The sequence below is a fragment of the Xyrauchen texanus genome, chromosome 1 (genome assembly GCF_025860055.1).
Source record: "Xyrauchen texanus isolate HMW12.3.18 chromosome 1, RBS_HiC_50CHRs, whole genome shotgun sequence".
NCBI lineage: Eukaryota > Metazoa > Chordata > Actinopteri > Cypriniformes > Catostomidae > Xyrauchen > Xyrauchen texanus.
Window position 1 is genome coordinate 63,533,475 of NC_068276.1, and position 17,195 is coordinate 63,550,669.

General features: G+C 40.5%; 3 protein-coding genes across 7 annotated transcripts in view; all 3 read left to right on the forward strand.

The window, feature by feature from the left end:
* LOC127645778 (basement membrane-specific heparan sulfate proteoglycan core protein-like) overlaps positions 1-17,195 on the forward strand; it is a 458,523-nt gene that overhangs the window by 267,540 nt on the left and 173,788 nt on the right. The gene's annotated exons all lie outside the window — the stretch shown is intronic.
* LOC127643210 (macrophage mannose receptor 1-like) overlaps positions 1-17,195 on the forward strand; it is a 247,488-nt gene that overhangs the window by 142,344 nt on the left and 87,949 nt on the right. The window lies entirely within an intron of this gene.
* LOC127643157 (endothelin receptor type B) lies at positions 6,924-15,363 on the forward strand. Its single transcript, XM_052125756.1, has 8 exons — positions 6,924-7,571; positions 10,067-10,179; positions 10,277-10,481; positions 10,612-10,761; positions 10,971-11,104; positions 13,840-13,948; positions 14,210-14,365; positions 14,479-15,363. Exons 1-7 carry the CDS (start codon positions 7,176-7,178, stop codon positions 14,345-14,347), a joined length of 1,245 nt encoding a protein of 414 aa, XP_051981716.1. The 5' UTR covers positions 6,924-7,175; the 3' UTR covers positions 14,348-14,365; positions 14,479-15,363.

Sequence of the window (17,195 nt, forward strand, 5' to 3'; positions counted from 1 at the left end):
TACAGTGTTTTACAACATACCGTAAATATAGAGTGACAAAAACTACCTGTAATATTGAAGAAAACTGGAGGTTTTGGCAACTGTGTTCTGGCTTTAGATGTAATGCTCTGAGAAATATATTGTGTTGTACTCACTATATGGATTACACCACCTCCGATGCAAAACACTCATCCTAATATAAAACAAACAATGTCACGCATGGAACAAAAGGTTGTTTTTCATTCAAAATGCTCTTTATGCAAACTCAAACAAACAAACAAACAAACAAACAGGAAAATTCACTGTCTGGTCTTTAGGGAAATGTTACATAGAATAACTACAAAGCCAGACAGTGTTTATTCACTATTTATTCACTTGGGACAGCTGTGGCTCAGGTGGTAGAGCGGGTCGGCCACTAATTGCAGGGTTGGTGGTTTGAATCCCGGCCCACACAACTCCACGTGCCGAAGTGTCCTTGGGCAAGACACTGAGCCTCAAGTTGCTGCCAATGGCAGGCGCCTTGCATGGCAGCTCTGCCGCCATTGGTGTATGAATGAGTCATAGTGTAAAGCGCTTTCAATACCCCTAAGATTAAAAAAGGTGCAATATAAGTGCAGACCATTTACCATTTATTCTAATTATCTGAACAATTACAGTTTCAAAAGCTCGGAAATGTTCAAATAAATAAAGGCGTTTTAAACTTGCCAAATCATCTCTTCCTGAGAGATAGTCACTGTGCAGGCTTTATCCCCAAATGTATGCAAAGAAGGAAGAGTTCTTGCCATGCAATACTTCACAGTGACCATGGCTGTCAAGCTCCAAAAATGACAAAAACACCAAAAAGCGTCATTAAATTCATTCGGACGTCTGCGTGTGCTCTATGTTCAAAGTCTTCTGAATCATGCCAAAGATTTGAGCGAGGAAGAGACTCAAATTTAAGTCGTTCAGTTGTTATACACCAGCCAGAAGGATGCACGCTGAAGGGTTAGTTCACCCAAAAATGATCCCATAATTGACTCACCCTCAGGCCATCCTAGGTGTATATGACTTTCTTCTTTCAGCCAAACACAATCAGAGTTATATTAGAAATATCCGGCTCTTCCAAGCTTTATAATGGGAGCGAATGGTACCTCAGATTTTGAAGCCCAAAAAAGCGCATCCATCCATCAAAACCATGATCCATATTAGAGAAGAGGAGATTGAGTTTGTTTGAACCAGAGTGGACGGAGAACTGCAGGAGATGGAGGAGCTGCAGCGGCGCAAACACAAGAATCTGGCAGACGGAGAGTTCGGGAGACGTGCTGGTGCTCATGCAGGAAATACCAACAGTGGCTGTCTGTGTTTGCTGTCATGAATGGACGATTGGAATGACTGGATAGTTGCACGAACGCACCATTTTAAGACTAATACAAATGTTCAGTATAGCTAAAACAGTATAGCTAGAACGCTTCCGCGTTCGTCACTTCTCACCCGTGGTGGTGGGTCGTTCGCGTAGGTGAACGTTGGGAGCCGCCTCGCATATCAGAAGAGCCAAATCTATTTATAAAAATATAAAAAGTTAATATATGAATAATCAAGAGTTAAATGAATATAATTAACTAATTAAAAGAACGAAAAAATAAATAAAATAATATAGGCCTAAATGCTCAAGCGCACACACTCATTCTGACTGTGACTAACTGATTAGATCCCTTCAGACGACATGGATTAAACTACTTATGGACTACTTGTGGGGCGGCTGTGGCTCTGGTGGTGGAGCGGGTCGGTCTCTAATCACAGGGTTGGGGGTTCAATTCCTGGCCCACACGACTCCACATGTCGAAGTGTCCTTGGGCAAGACACTAAATAAGTGCAGACCATTAACATTTACCATTTGTAGGCTGCCTATGTCCTTTTTGGAGCTTCAAAGCTTTGGAAAATGTTGACTTGCATTACAGGGATGAAATATTCTTCTAATATCTTCATTTGTGTTCTGCGGAAGAAAGAAAGTCATACACATAATTTTTTTTTTAAGTAAAATCCATTTATTTTAAGATAATATTCACATTTTATCTTGTTAATATTTATTTATTTATTTTTTAAGTAAAATACATTTATTTTAAGATAATATACACATTTTAGCCTGTTAATATTTATTTATTTATTTATTTATTTTTAAGTAAAATACATTATTTTAAGATAATATACACATTTTAGCCTGTTAATATTTATTTATTTATTTATTTATTTTTAAGTAAAATACATTATTTTAAGATAATATACACATTTTAGCCTGTTAATATTTATTTATTTATTTATTTATTTATTTTTAAGTAAAATACATTTATTTTAAGATAATATACATATTTTATCTTGTTAATATTTATTTATTTATTTTTAAGTAAAATACATTATTTTAGGATAATATTCACATTTTATACTGTTAATTAAAATAAGTTTGATGTAAGAGGGACATTGATGTAAACTGCTCTTTCATCTCTTTGCAACTGGAAACTATCACATTGTAGCTCCATGAAAAGTTTGTGGAAAGATGTGTGTATGTTTATTATTGATAAAATATGTCCCCACAACAATTAATAAAATAAATAAAATAATTAAATGATAATTTTATTACTTAAATTTCACATTCATAAATGTACGTTTTCCTACAAAATGCCCACTTTCTCTGTTACTTTTAAAGGAATTGAAAATGATGTACGTATCTGTTACTAAGGTTAGTAACCGATAAGCTATAAAGACTTCATGCTTATGCTCTGTTTATAAGATCTTTGAATAACCCCTGGGTCATGTGTTTATTTGTGGGGTTATTTATTGATTTTTCTTCTTCCCTTTCTTTCCTTCCCCCAGTACTATTATAAGTGATACATGTTTTGTGATGTTGTTTAATGTAAAACAAACAAGCAACCAAAAAATTCAAAAGCGTTTATTACATCTGTCCAAGTGGCGTTAAACTTCAGCGTAAATATGAGACAGCGCCATCGATCTGTTGTAACAGTGAATGTAATCTGATGAGGCATGCTGAGATACAGGAGATTCAGGAGTCAAAAGGGTTCAGCTCCACCCCGTCCCCCAGGTGTCAGAAATATCACAACTCCCATGCAGCACAAAATGTCCTTCTTAATATCTGAAAAGATATTTCATGGAACACCCCCACATCTAAACTGCTTCTACTCACTTATGCAAGCCAAAAATGAAAACACTTTCTCCCAAACCATCATATGAGATGTGGCCAAGAACATGCAGACACTTTTTACAAGCTTCTTGAGCGTTTTATCCCCTTGGCAGACATCAATATCAGGGTGGAGTACAGTAAAGAATGGCCAAAATATCTCTGCTGAGGGAAAAAAATACTAAAATAATTTATGTGATCCATCCTTACTTTTAACAAAGCACAAATACCAGATTAAATAGGTTTTATTGCTCCAGTGCCAATAAACATAATCTTGGACATACTGGATGGAGCGGCCTGAATTTTAGAATAATTTTCCTGGATGCACATGATCAGATCTGTGAAATTAGGAACAGGTGGAGGTAAATCTCACATTCCATTGGTTCAGATGGATGAGATATCTGAAACATTGAATATTTTCCTGTAGAAGAAGAAGTATTCAGTATTTCAATACCTGCCTTTTACGTACTTAGATGAGTTTTCTTTTTTTATCAGCTGCAGATTCACCGTTGTTTAGCAGTGTATCCAATACGAAGGCTTTTTCATAGTAGTGGGAGACATAGGAGTCTTTTTTTAATCTAGGCCCTCCACATTTTTTACGGTATTGAACCAAGATTTCAATGTTACTGTATGCATTGCCGTTTTTACAAAGGTACAATGCAATGGCCCCCAAATGCCTCTGCAACACACCATGCTGAGATGTTGCGGGGAGGCACTGCTTCAGGATATCATGTTGCGTAATCCACCAGGATTGTGTGATGACCATTTTATTGGCCATATGTGGACCATAGCAATTCTTTTGAAGGGAACCCCAAACAGTGGTAGAGGGCACTATGGGACTTTTGGGTTGGTCGGTGGATTTACCAGTTATGTTGCACACCACCTACGAGCATCCCCACGAATGCCTGGCCAACAGAAATGGGCCACGAGATGGTTTAGTTTTCTCTTGTCATAAACAGCCAGAATAACATTTCCCGACGTCTCTTTGGTACCAACAACTGGGTTATATCTTCCTTTGTCTGAGTGTTCTGCGTCACCCGATACGATACAACCAGTCTTTTATTACGGCAAAATAAGGGTATGTGAGGGCAACCGCCGGCTGAAGTTGTTGCCCGTCGATTACTCTCACTTGGTCGAATGCGTGCTTAAGTGTTTCAAAATCCCCTAGGGGAATCCCTCTCAAGGGCGTGGTAGTCAGTCTCTCCTCCTCCCTTGCGTCATCCTGATGAGGAGCTGATGAGGACAGCCCCGGCAACGCCTCCCCAACCAGCGTGCTGCATACCCCACACCATATTATTCTGTTGCAGGGACCATCCACACACATTCCCTTCAATAATGTTTGGAATGCTGGCCAATTGGTACCCAAGATTAGTGGATGGGTGAGGCGGGAACCAACCGCAGAAAACATGTACATTCCCATGTACACACAGGACCCTAACCCTCTGCATCCAAAGCCTCGTCTTAAACCAAGCATTTGTGGATAGAGCTTTGATTACATCCTGAATCCACCAAGGCTTGGTTTGTACCCCTTCAATACTCACTGGTATCCGATACGCCCCTGCTCGATTGGGGGCAGCCTGCGGCATATCAGGGACCCGAACCAACACCCTCCATCACCTCCATCACCTGGGATTGTTCCTGAAAATGTCTGAGTTCCCCACAGCACCAACAGACTGGCCCAGGCTATCCCCCGCACCCCTGGCAGCGGAGTCACCAACCTGTGGGGATGGTGTGAGAGAGAGAGAGAGAGAGAGAGAGAGGATGCGGGAATTAGGGAAACCCCGTGAATGGGGCACCAGTTTTGGCAGAATGCCGCCCCATTCCGGGGTACAGATATAGGAAAAGGGGAAGAGGAGGGAGAAGGTGAGAGGAGTGAGGAGAGAAAGCATGAGCAGGGGGATCACCGGCCCCTGGATATGCCGCCAATGGTCCAAATGCTTCTGTCAGCGATGCCGTGCCATGGCACTGGACCCACTCAGCCGTCCCTTTTTGTAACCTGCTAACGAACTGCTCTAGTACCACAAGATTGATAACAGCTTCTGCATCGGGCTCCGCTGCCAGCAGCCTCCTTCAATCATCACGGAGCTGTTGGGCGAAGGCCAACGGGCGACAACATTCACTGTAAGTCAGCATACTGAAGAGTTGCCGGTGTTGTTCCAGTTTGTGGCCGACCCGCTGCAAGATGGCCCGCTTAATGTTTGCGTACTCCAGGATGCTCGCAGCCAGAAGTCATTGGGCATCCTTAACTCTGCGATTACATAAAACCAACTGATATTTCAAGTGTAATACATGAACTTGAAGTTTGGATGTTTTCATCTCTGCTCTGCCTTTCTACATACACATTTGTATGCACTAATTTGATTGTTCATCCATGGACACTTTGTAGTTGAGGCAGATCTCCTCTTCAAGGGAGCAATGTCGTTCAGGACTGATGAACACAGCTCGTCAGACAGGTTCACCATCTCATTTATACAGACTCAATCCCTAAAATTAATACTTCTATCCTCAAATGAAGCGGATTCATCAGTGATAAAACATGAATAAGTGGTTCTAATACGCTGATAACCATCACTGTTATTGGAGACAATGTCAAAGATAATACATTTATAATCAGACACAAAGATACCTTTCAGTTCCAAACCTTAAAAACTGTTTTTCCTGATGACATTTATTTTTTTGTGTTTGTGTGTGTGGATTTTCTCCCCAGTTTGGAGCCCAATGCGCTCTAAGTCCTCATGGTGGCGTAGTGACTCGCCTCAATCTCGGTTTCCTCCGCAACTGAGACCGTCAATCCGCGCATCTTATCATGTGACTTGTTGAGCGCGTTACCGTCGAGACGTAGCACGTGTGGAGGCTTCGTGTGCATCCACGCACAACTCACCACACGCCCCACCGAGAGCGAGAACCACATTATAGCGACCACGAGGAGGTTACCCCATGTGACTCTACCCTCCCTAACAACCGGCCCAATTTGGTTGCTTAGGAAGCCTGACTGGAGTCACTCAGCACGCCCTGGATTCAAATTCACGACTGATAGTCAGGGTCAATACTCGCTGAGATACACAGACCCCCCTAAGATGGCTCTTAAAAACAACAGCTAGTCCCCCTATACAGCCAGTGAACTATAAGATTCACTTTTCAACCAAGTCTAAGTCATTAATAAAATATCCAGACCATAAGAAATAATAAAATATAAATTGTTGAGTACAAGTATGTTTAGGTTTCAGTTTAAGGTTTGCATAATAGGGAGGTAGATTTTCTTCATTTCAAAGAGCATTAATGGGACAGATCACCCCAAAATGGCAGATAGATCACCCCATTTACTTACCCTCGACATGTACTGTAAATCTCCACTTTCACACTCTGAAAGTAAAAGTGGAGATTTTTTGTAAAAAAAATTTATAAATAAATCACTTTAATTTATTGATCTGTTTCTCACCCACACCTTTCATAACACTGGAGTCTTGTGGATTACTTTTATGTGCTTTTTGGAGCTTCAAAGTTCTGCTCACCATTCACTTGCATTGTATGGACCTACAGAGCTGAGATATTCTTCCAAAAAACAAAAATAAAATACAAGCCAGCACACATTATTAGTTTTATTTTGATTGTGTTGTTGGGGAACACATTTTAGTTTAAGTTGGCATTTAAGTGAATCCGATATCAGTTAACCTTCATCACATGTGCAGTCAGCATCTCTCTCTTTCTGTGGTCCTCTCAGCAGAAAGGACCGGGTGGGAGGGCCAGTGAGGAGAGGGTCATTTGTGGAGACGGATAAAACACTTAAACCCAACGATATGGTCAAGAGAAGGAGGTTGATTTCGTCGTTTTGAGACTTTCTATTCATTCTGCAGGAGTTTTCATGGATTTACTCACATTTTTACTGAGTGACGTCAAGAGCTTCATTCTTTAACTATTTTTCGGTATTTTCAGTCTGCCATCGAGAGTCGACGGGTTTTGTTCAATGCTTGAAAGCATCTTCTGCGTTGGGACAAACTTATCAAACAATATTTAACAACCGTTTCAAATGATGGAAACCAGACGCATAGTTCATTTGCTTGTTCTCCTGACGGCGCACCTCGTCTTGATATGCGGCCAAGAGAAGGACTCTGAGCAGAGGTCTCCAACACTCAGATCTGCTGTTGGGAGAGACTCAATGAAACTGAATGTGTCCGTGACGCGACGCACAAGAGTGCTGCCACCCATGTGCACAGGACCCACGGAGATAAGGGACACTTTCAAGTATATTAACACGGTGGTTTCATGCCTAGTGTTTGTGGTTGGGATAATCGGAAACTCCACACTGCTCAGAATCATTTATAAGAATAAATGCATGCGGAACGGCCCTAATATCCTCATCGCAAGTCTGGCGCTCGGGGACCTGCTGCACATCGTCATAGACATCCCCATCAACATGTATAAAGTAAGGATCTTTTTCTTGACTTTATTAAATGTGGCTTCTGCAGCACACCTTTATATTTCATTATTGTTGTTTATTATTATCATTTAGAAATGTTGGTATTCCAGAAAACAGTTTTTGTACCGGTTTTCAGACCGCAATTAATCCATATATAAATCTGAAGAATAGGCTAACTTAAACAAGCGCGTCCCGATTCTTCTGGCGCTGATCGATTTATGCAGCGCTTGATTTTGAGATAAATGCGTGATGAAAATAAGAACTGTTACTAATCTTTGACAGTATTTAAACACACTCCTTAAATCAGAATGTGAGTGACTCTCAAAACTACAAAAAACTCAATTCTGATTCTAAATATAAACTAAACCTGGAAATAAAGTTTCAGGATTTTGAAATATGCATAACACAAAATACATTTAAAATATTTAAGATTCCACAAAATTTCGTGGTCACTAATCAAGGCAGATTTGTGTCGTTAACTGTGTTTAAGCACATACATGATGCTCTGTGAAACATTCACTTCAACTGCACTCAAATAAATACATCATTGTTAGATTTACTCGTTTATGACAAAATTCCATAAAAAATATTAAATGTATTTAAAAAAAAAAAAAAAAAAAAAGATTTATATTTGGTTAAAAACTACACAGTTCAATTTGATGGAATTGTGTTATAAAAATATAAAGGCATGAATCTTGAAAATAGGCGAATATACACACGCACACACACACAAACATAAACATACACACACACACTCACACACACACACACAAACACTCACACACACAAACATACACACTCACACACACACACACAAACACTCACTCACACACACATGTTGTGTTTCCATGTTTTATGGGGACTTTCCATAGACATAATGGTTTTTATACTGTACAAACTTTATATTCTATCCCCTAAACCTAACCCTACCCCTAAACCTAACCCTCACAGAAAACTTTCTGCATTTTTACATTTTCAAAAAACATCATTTAGTGTGATTTATAAGCTGTTTTCCTCATGGGGACCGACAAAATGTCCCCACAAGGTCAAAAATTTCGGGTTTTACTATCCTTATGGGGACATTTGGTCCCCACAAAGTGATAAATACACGCTCACACATACATACACACACACACACACACACACACACACACACAAACATAAACACACACACACACACACACACACACACAAACATAAACATACACACATAAACATACATATCTCACAAACACACACACACACAAACACTCACTCACACACACAAACATACACAAAGACTCACTCACACACACACATATACACACTCACACACACACACACACACACAAACACTCACTCACACACACAAACATACACACTCACACACACACACACACACACACACACACAAACACTCACTCACACACACACAAACATACACACTCACACACACACACAAACACTCACTCACATACACAAACATACACAAACACTCACTCACACACATACACACACAGACACACATAAACACACACGCACACACACACAAACATAAACATACACACACACACAAAATAAACATACACACATAAACATACATATCTCACAAACACACACACACTCACACACACAAACATACACACTCACACACACACTCACAAACACACACACAAACACTCACTCACACACACAAACATACACACTCACACACACACACACACACACACTCACACACACACACAAACATACACAAACACTCACTCTCACATACACACACACACACACAAACATACACACACTCAAACATACACACACACACACACAAACATACACACACTCAAACATACACACTCACACACACACACAAACATACACACACACAAACATACACACACGTACACACAAACACACACACACACGTACACACATAAACACACACACAAACACTCACACACACAAACACTCAAACATACACACACACACACAAACATACACACACGTACACACAAACACACACACATATGTATGAGTGTGTTATGTTGATAATATAATTATTTTATGAAAATAAATATTTAATTAAAAATGCAAAATAGAAGCATTTTTACAATCTCGAATCTTTAAACACAGATGCATGCGATTGAAGTTTGAAATAAAAAATGTCTCTCCATGTAAACAAGTTTGCCGACCGCTGCAGTAGATTCAACGTATGTTTTAGTTAAATCCACATGTGACATACCGTATGTCTGCATGCATCTAATATTTAACCGATAAAAAGGAGATCTTTCAGCAATAAAAGAATGGGGAGATGTTAGTAATATAACGATTACTTTTATCAGATGACCAAACCATTTTAAAAATAACTTTTAGGTTCACAATGAATTAATACATGAGGGAATTCATCAAGACATCCCAAATCTGACTGAAATGACTTATTATTAAGACCTGTTTATATCACCTTTCAGTAATGGGCCACTTAAAACAGTTTAAATTGCACTGACAGTACAGCACCTGTCTTCCAGCTTCTGGCTGAAGATTGGCCATTTGGTGTTGGACTTTGCAAACTGGTTCCCTTCATACAAAAGGCATCCGTTGGCATTACGGTGCTGAGTTTGTGTGCACTCAGTATAGACAGGTATTTATCTTTTGTTTCATTTGTATCGCTTAGTATGTTAAGTCTAACTTTAGCACCAATTCATCTCACATCTGGCTTTGATACCTTTGACCCTAAGGTATCGGGCAGTGGCATCATGGAACCGCATCAAAGGCATTGGCGTGCCCAAATGGACAGCCATTGAAATTATTCTGATATGGGTGCTGTCTATCCTACTTGCGGTGCCTGAGGCCGTTGCCTTTGACATGATCACAATGGACTACAAAGGAGAGCACCTCAGGATCTGCTTGCTCCATCCCATGCAGAAATCCAAGTTCATGCAGGTCAGTTTGTGCATGTCAAACAAACTCTAGGCATGATACCTTAGATCTTTTAATCCCCTTCTTGTTACAATTATTAGCAGTATTCAGAGTTACTTGTCGGTGGTAATTTGGTATCTCTGTTAAACTGCAGTTTTATAAGTCAGCCAAAGACTGGTGGCTTTTTAGTTTCTACTTCTGTATACCGCTGGCCTGTACTGCCCTGTTCTACACTCTCATGACCTGCGAAATGCTCCGAAAGAAGAACGGAGTTCAAATTGCCCTGAACGATCAGCTTAAACAGGTCAGAGCTTTGGAAGTATATGCATGTACTCTCTGCACACATATAAAGACTTCATACTGTTACATAGTAAGAGGAGGTGAAAAATCCCCTTCTCTTTCATTACAAGTCATAAAGTTCAGAAACACTCTGGAGATTTGCTCCCATGATTCCTAAAAGGACTGTGATCACCCAGCGAAATAATCATCATTAAATATGAATGTGCCCCACAGAGGCGCGAGGTGGCTAAAACCGTGTTCTGTCTGGTGCTGGTCTTCGCGCTGTGCTGGCTTCCACTTCATCTCAGTCGGATTCTTAAGCTGACCATTTATGAAGAAAAGGACCCTAACCGCTGTGAGCTTTTGAGGTAAGATACAAATAAGCCCTGCAGTGTTACATTCGGCTACAGGTGGACATCAGTTCTTGCAAACAGTAGTCTAGAAACAATTACTTTAAGATGGAATTCAGAAATGGCTATATGTCAAACTTAATAACAATAATAATATATAAAAGCAGCACTTAAGGGGGATAAACATGGCAGAGGCATCAAATGACAGCAGGGTTATGATTTTAGGGTGACCCGTTCAATGGTTAAGAAGGGCAGATTCAAAATGTCCAAAGTTTATAGGGACTTTCTGGATGTTGGGACTTGGCATAACTAGAGCACTTTACAGTTTTTCCTCCATTGCTTATTCCTTTTCTCAAACTACAAACACAAATCCATTACTTCTCACCCAATTCCCCAAACGTCCTATTTTCAGGTCAAAATGAAGCTCTCCACTCAAAAACATTCAATCTTGTTGGAAAAACGTGACACACAAGCCCTCAAACACACACGGTAATAAGTGATGTTGCTTGAGTTTCTCCCCCTCAAAAACCTTTTCACATGATGAACACAATAGAAGACTCAAATGTAAACATTTGCACAATTGTATTCCTTAATGTACTGTACACCAAACAACAACAAAACAATGATTCTGCCACAGCATCCCTCATAGTCATAGAATGGACAAGGACATGGTCAACTAGAGTGGCACGAATTTCATCCTAGACTGCTTGTCTCCTTGCCCTTCCTCTTCCTTGTCGTCATCATCATCTTCCTCCTCCTCCTCCTCCTCTTTCTTCACCTCCTCCTCCTTCACCTCTTCCTCCACTCCCTACTGCTCTTCCTCCTCCTCTTCTCCCTTCTCCTCCACCTCCTCTTCTCCATACTCCTCCACCTCCTCCTTCACCTCTTCCTCCACTCCCTACTGCTCTTCCTCCTCCTCCTCTTCTCCCTACTCCTCTACCTCCTCCTTTACCTCTTCCTCCACTCCCTACTGCTCTTCCTCCTCCTCCTCTTCTCCCTACTCCTCCACCTCCTCCATCTCTTCCTACACTCCCTACTGTTCTTCCTCCTCCTCTTCCTCCACTCCCTACTGCTCTTCCTCCTTTATCTCTTCCTCCTCCTCGTCCTCTTCTCCCTACTCCTCCACCTCCTCCTTCACCTCTTCCTCCACTCCCTACTGCTCTTCCGCCTTCTCTTCTCCCTACTCCTCCACCTCCACCTCTTCTCCCTACTCCTCTACCTCCTCCTTCACCTCTTCCTCCACTCCCTACTGCTCTTCCTCCTCCTCCTCTTCTCCCTACTCCTCCACCTCCTCCTTCATCTCTTCCTACACTCATACTGTTCTTCCTCCTCCTCTTCCTCCACTCCCTACTGCTCTTCCTCCTCCTCCTCTTCTCCCTACTCCTCCACCTCCTCCATCTCTTCCTACACTCATAATGTTCTTCCTCCTCCTCTTCCTCCACTCCCTACTGCTCTTTCTCCTTCATCTCTTCCTACACTCCCTACTGCTCTTCCTCCTCTTCTCCCTACTCCTCCACCTCCTCCTTCATCTCTTCCTACACTCCCTACTGCTCTTCCTCCTCCTCTTCTCCCTACTCCTTCACCTCCACCTCTTCCTCCTCTTCTCCCTACTCCTCCACCTCCTCCTCTTCTCCCTACTCCTCCTCCACTTCCTCCTTCACCTCATTCCCCACTCTCTACTCCTCCACCTCCTCCTCTTCCTCTTCTCCCTACTCCACCTCTTCCTTCACTTCTTCCTCCACTACCTACTGCTCCTCCTCCTCCTCCTCCTCTCCGCTGTCCTCCACCTCTTCCTCCATGTCTCTCTGGATCCCTTGTTCTAAAACTGAATGAACTGACTCTGGCATTTTATCTATCTACTGAAGATTCTGATTGTTGTGTGATCAATTTCGACTATTAGTGTTTCCACCTGGGTAATTGTGTGCTAATTGAGCTCAAGCTGTGCTGACTTGAGTGAACAATATTGAATTCTTGTGCTTTCTAAATGACAACTTTGTTTCAACATATTACAGGAAACAAGCATTGATATAATTTCGAATGACCAACAGGCAAAAAACAAAATAACAGGCTCATGCCAAATTATTCAAAAGTTAACTAATTAATTCAGTGCAATTATGGTAATTATGAAAAAAGAAAGCATAACATTTTTTTTAATTAACCATGTCCCTGGACTGTAATAAGGAATATTCTGGCCATCGGAGCATTTAAATCTTTAAGTATCAACTGTTTTCAGCAGGGGGCAGTAAGTGAAAGTCCAGCTGTACAGGCAATGTGCTGCTGTTCAAAAAACAAACTGCACACAGGGTTTACCCTCATGACTTCCTCCTCCTCCTCCTCTTCCTCCTCCTCCTCCTCCTCCTTCACCTCTTTCTCCAAGAAAATTAATCACACACACACACACACACACACACACACACACACATGTTTGCGTGTGTATGTGAATGTGATTACCTAATGTGGTTTAGCCTAATTTTTGGTTTAGCCTCCTTGCCGTCATCCTCGTTTTGAAAACAAACATGCATTTGACAAATATTACACTACTTTGCTTGAACCAATTTTTTAAAGATGGGACCAGGTTTGTAGTTTTGGTTAATATCCAAGATGGGGTAAATTAAATAATCCGGGTGCATTGAATGCAAGCAATAAGAGGATTCTGAATCATACAGTTAAAGGTGTGAGCAGAAATGTAAGTATGACTTTGAGGTGCTGGAGGGTTTGAGAGGATGACTCCAAATGTGTTTGTGTACCTGCAGTTTCTTCCTTGTTCTGGATTATATCGGGATCAACATGGCGTCAGTGAACTCGTGCATCAACCCAATCGCTTTGTACATGGTTAGCAAGCGCTTCAAGAGCTGCTTCAGGGTAAGAGATATTTATTCAAAATAATCTAAAAATCAAATGTTCTCTCGTATATCATGTGTATCTCTCGTGTATTCAGACATGCATGAACTGCATAATGCATAAATATTGTTTTGTTTTTTTAAGTGTACAAATATCTTCAATTTCATAGCATTATTCAGCTTCATGTTTCTGCAAGTATGATCTTTAAATCTACTCTATACGTTTTATTCATGATGCAGTGTATCAGATAAATATCAATTATCTTCCCATGTTTGCTTCCAGTCCTGTCTGTGTTGCTGGTGTCTGCCGCCTGAAATGTTAGCCATGGACGACAAGCAGTCCTGCATGAAGCTGAGAGTGACGGAGAGAGGATCTGATCAAAGCAACAGCCGTGCCTCAAACAAGTACACTTCAACTTAAAAAATGATCTGAGTACAGGTATGAGCAGCATGTAAAGTGCACTCATTGTCCATACATTTATGTTTGAGAATTTGTGATAAGACTGTATGTGTTGTAACACGGTTTAATTCCATCTCCCTGGACCTTTAAAGATTGTCATCAAATGTAAGCCTGCACTTTCAGAAGACCTCAGAAATCGCCCATAATTGGCATCTTTGACCAACACTTGGATTGTTCTTTATGATGACATGGAGTGATCTTGCAGCACATTTTGTTGGTCAATATCTATTGAATAATATACAAAAACATGTATATGATTCAATATCTTTTAAGATGGTGTATTTGTCAATGTTTGTCAAAGTTGTAAATGCTTTAATGATGTTGCAAAGACATGATTGTGCAGGAGTGGGACTTTCTTGAGGACTGAGTTGCACGAGAACAGAGGGCCTTTATTTAAAGTAGTTTTATGATCAGTTCCCACATGCCCCAAGGCCTCTAATGCATCAAAGATAACTTAATCATGTGTGTGTGCCATATAATCCTCGCTGTCTCTACACATTGTCTCTATTGTCCTTTCTGTCCTGCATGTAGTTATTTTTATCTTCTTTCTGTATTTCTTGGATGCACATATTATTTTGCATCTGTAATGTATATGAAGCAGCTTTTTAAAACTTTAAAAAACATATTTGTGTTACATTTTTAAGACAATTAAAAACAGAAAAATCGTCACTGTTTCTTGAGTTAATGAGGAAATTGTTCATGGTATTAATGCAGGCTATGTAAGGCAAAATGTGCAGGTTTGTTAGCAAAAACAACCAGCTGACTATACTTTATACTGCTTACTACACACCTACTTGGCAAATAAATCAATTCTTGGACATTTTTTATGGATTTGCGTTGAAATGAAATTGCTGAACAGTTTAAATCTGTCCTGTTTGTATTTCTTTTGTAATTAATGAAGGAATGAAAAAATGAAGGACTGCTAATTGTGCTCATTATTTCAAGGCTACTTGCCAAATAAATACACATGAAACATTAATTTGATTTGAAAGGATTTTACATTAATTTATTAGCATACTTGTAGAGATCGCACAGTGATCTGAGAATTTGTGTGGTTGTTACTGAGAAATATCAGACCACTAGATGGCGCCACTGACCAATCAGAATCGAGTCTTCCAGAGAGACGTGTAATACATGGTATTAATGACCTCATGTTTCAGATGATTGAACTTATTTTTCAATTAGAGAGATCTCTGGCAAGACCACTGTGACCAGTCGAAAATGATAGATGATATCAGAAATAGTGCAATGCAGCTTGATCACAGTATTTGCTTTGTTTTTGCCCTCCTAAGACAAAGTTCACATGATTCGTAAAAGCATGACCCAAGGACATCATGTGAGATGTGTTAGCAAACTGCTTTCTCTCATGACCTGCTAATGTCCCTCCCCCTTCTTTAAGTGGTCACCATGCATGTCAAATTAAGCCATGAAAGAGTCTCTCTGTGACATTTACAGCAAGATCCCTCAGTCTTTAGTGACTGTGAAATCTACAACAACAGCACCTCTGATAGTCTGCCCATCAGAGGCTTCCCGTCTCTTGTTATCCATGTGAACAGCCCTTATCGGGTCAGGATGCCCGTTGACCTTAGAGAGGCAATAGGGTCACTCCCTGAGGTGTTTTGGCGGTTACAGGAGAAAGCAGAATGGTTTGTTGTTCAGGTGTTTCTTCTAAAACACACAAAACAATGTGCTCTCTTTGTGCTTGCCACACTTGTAATGCCGTGTTCTCTTATTTACACTTCACCATAATGCAGAAATACAGACGAAACTGCACCTACTGTAATGTAAACCTTCCCAGCAGCATTTTGTTGGAGTAACAGTCAGGGAGGGAGAGTTCACAATGTTATGTTTGGCTCAAGTCACACTAACATTTGCACAGAAGAGTGAAAACATGCTGCATACTTTTGGCAGAGCAGATTAAATACTGGAATGGTGAAAAAAAGGTTGGAATAATATAAAGCCTTGAGTTTGGAAGGCAAAATGAGAGAAAGGTATGAGACTCATGTGTCTCTATTTGGCAAGAAAGGAGGATGGGGATTCTTAGACTGATCCCTCTTTTTTGTTTAATGGATAACGTACAGAGAAGGCTCCCTATGCAGTTGTTGATGCTAAGTTATCAAAGCATTCTGCTATAGAGTGTATGAAAGATTTAAAGGGGCTTTTTGGAGCCCTTCAGAATGTTGGAGAGTGGAAAATCAAATGCACATTGAGTTCACTTAACTTCCTTTTGTATTTCAGTCATTGCTAAACGTTAAAATGAAAAGAGGTTGTATGTATACAATAATATTGATCAAGAAAAGCTTGTCAGGATCCTGTCACCATTGTCATTCATGTTTATTGTGTTGACAGGATCCTAGCATTTACGTGACCGTGTGACCGCATGGCTTGCCGGGTGCTCTTCTGTCTAGTCTGTGTTCCATGTTTAGGGCATGTAGTCAGGATCCGGACACTCATGCTCTATGGTTTGTCTTTGTGATCTTCATGTTTGTTTGAGCACATGCTAATGATAGCTTCATTGCCATGTGCTCTGTTGTCTTGTCATTGTGTTTGTTCCATGTGGACTCTAGTCAGTTTGTCTTGTTTGTTAGCACATGGCTTTGTGATTGTCTTGCCATGTGCTTCTCCGACTCCGCCTCCTCGTTCCCTCATCACTCTTCTTTGTTTAGTCCTTGTTCATGAAATTAGTTTCACCTGCTCCTCGTGTATCTTGCTGCCGATATATTGTGCCTTCTTCTAGAGGTCAACCGATGGTGGATTTTACCCATTTGGGCAGTAACTGATAACAGTAAAAATGTTACTGATTGGAAAA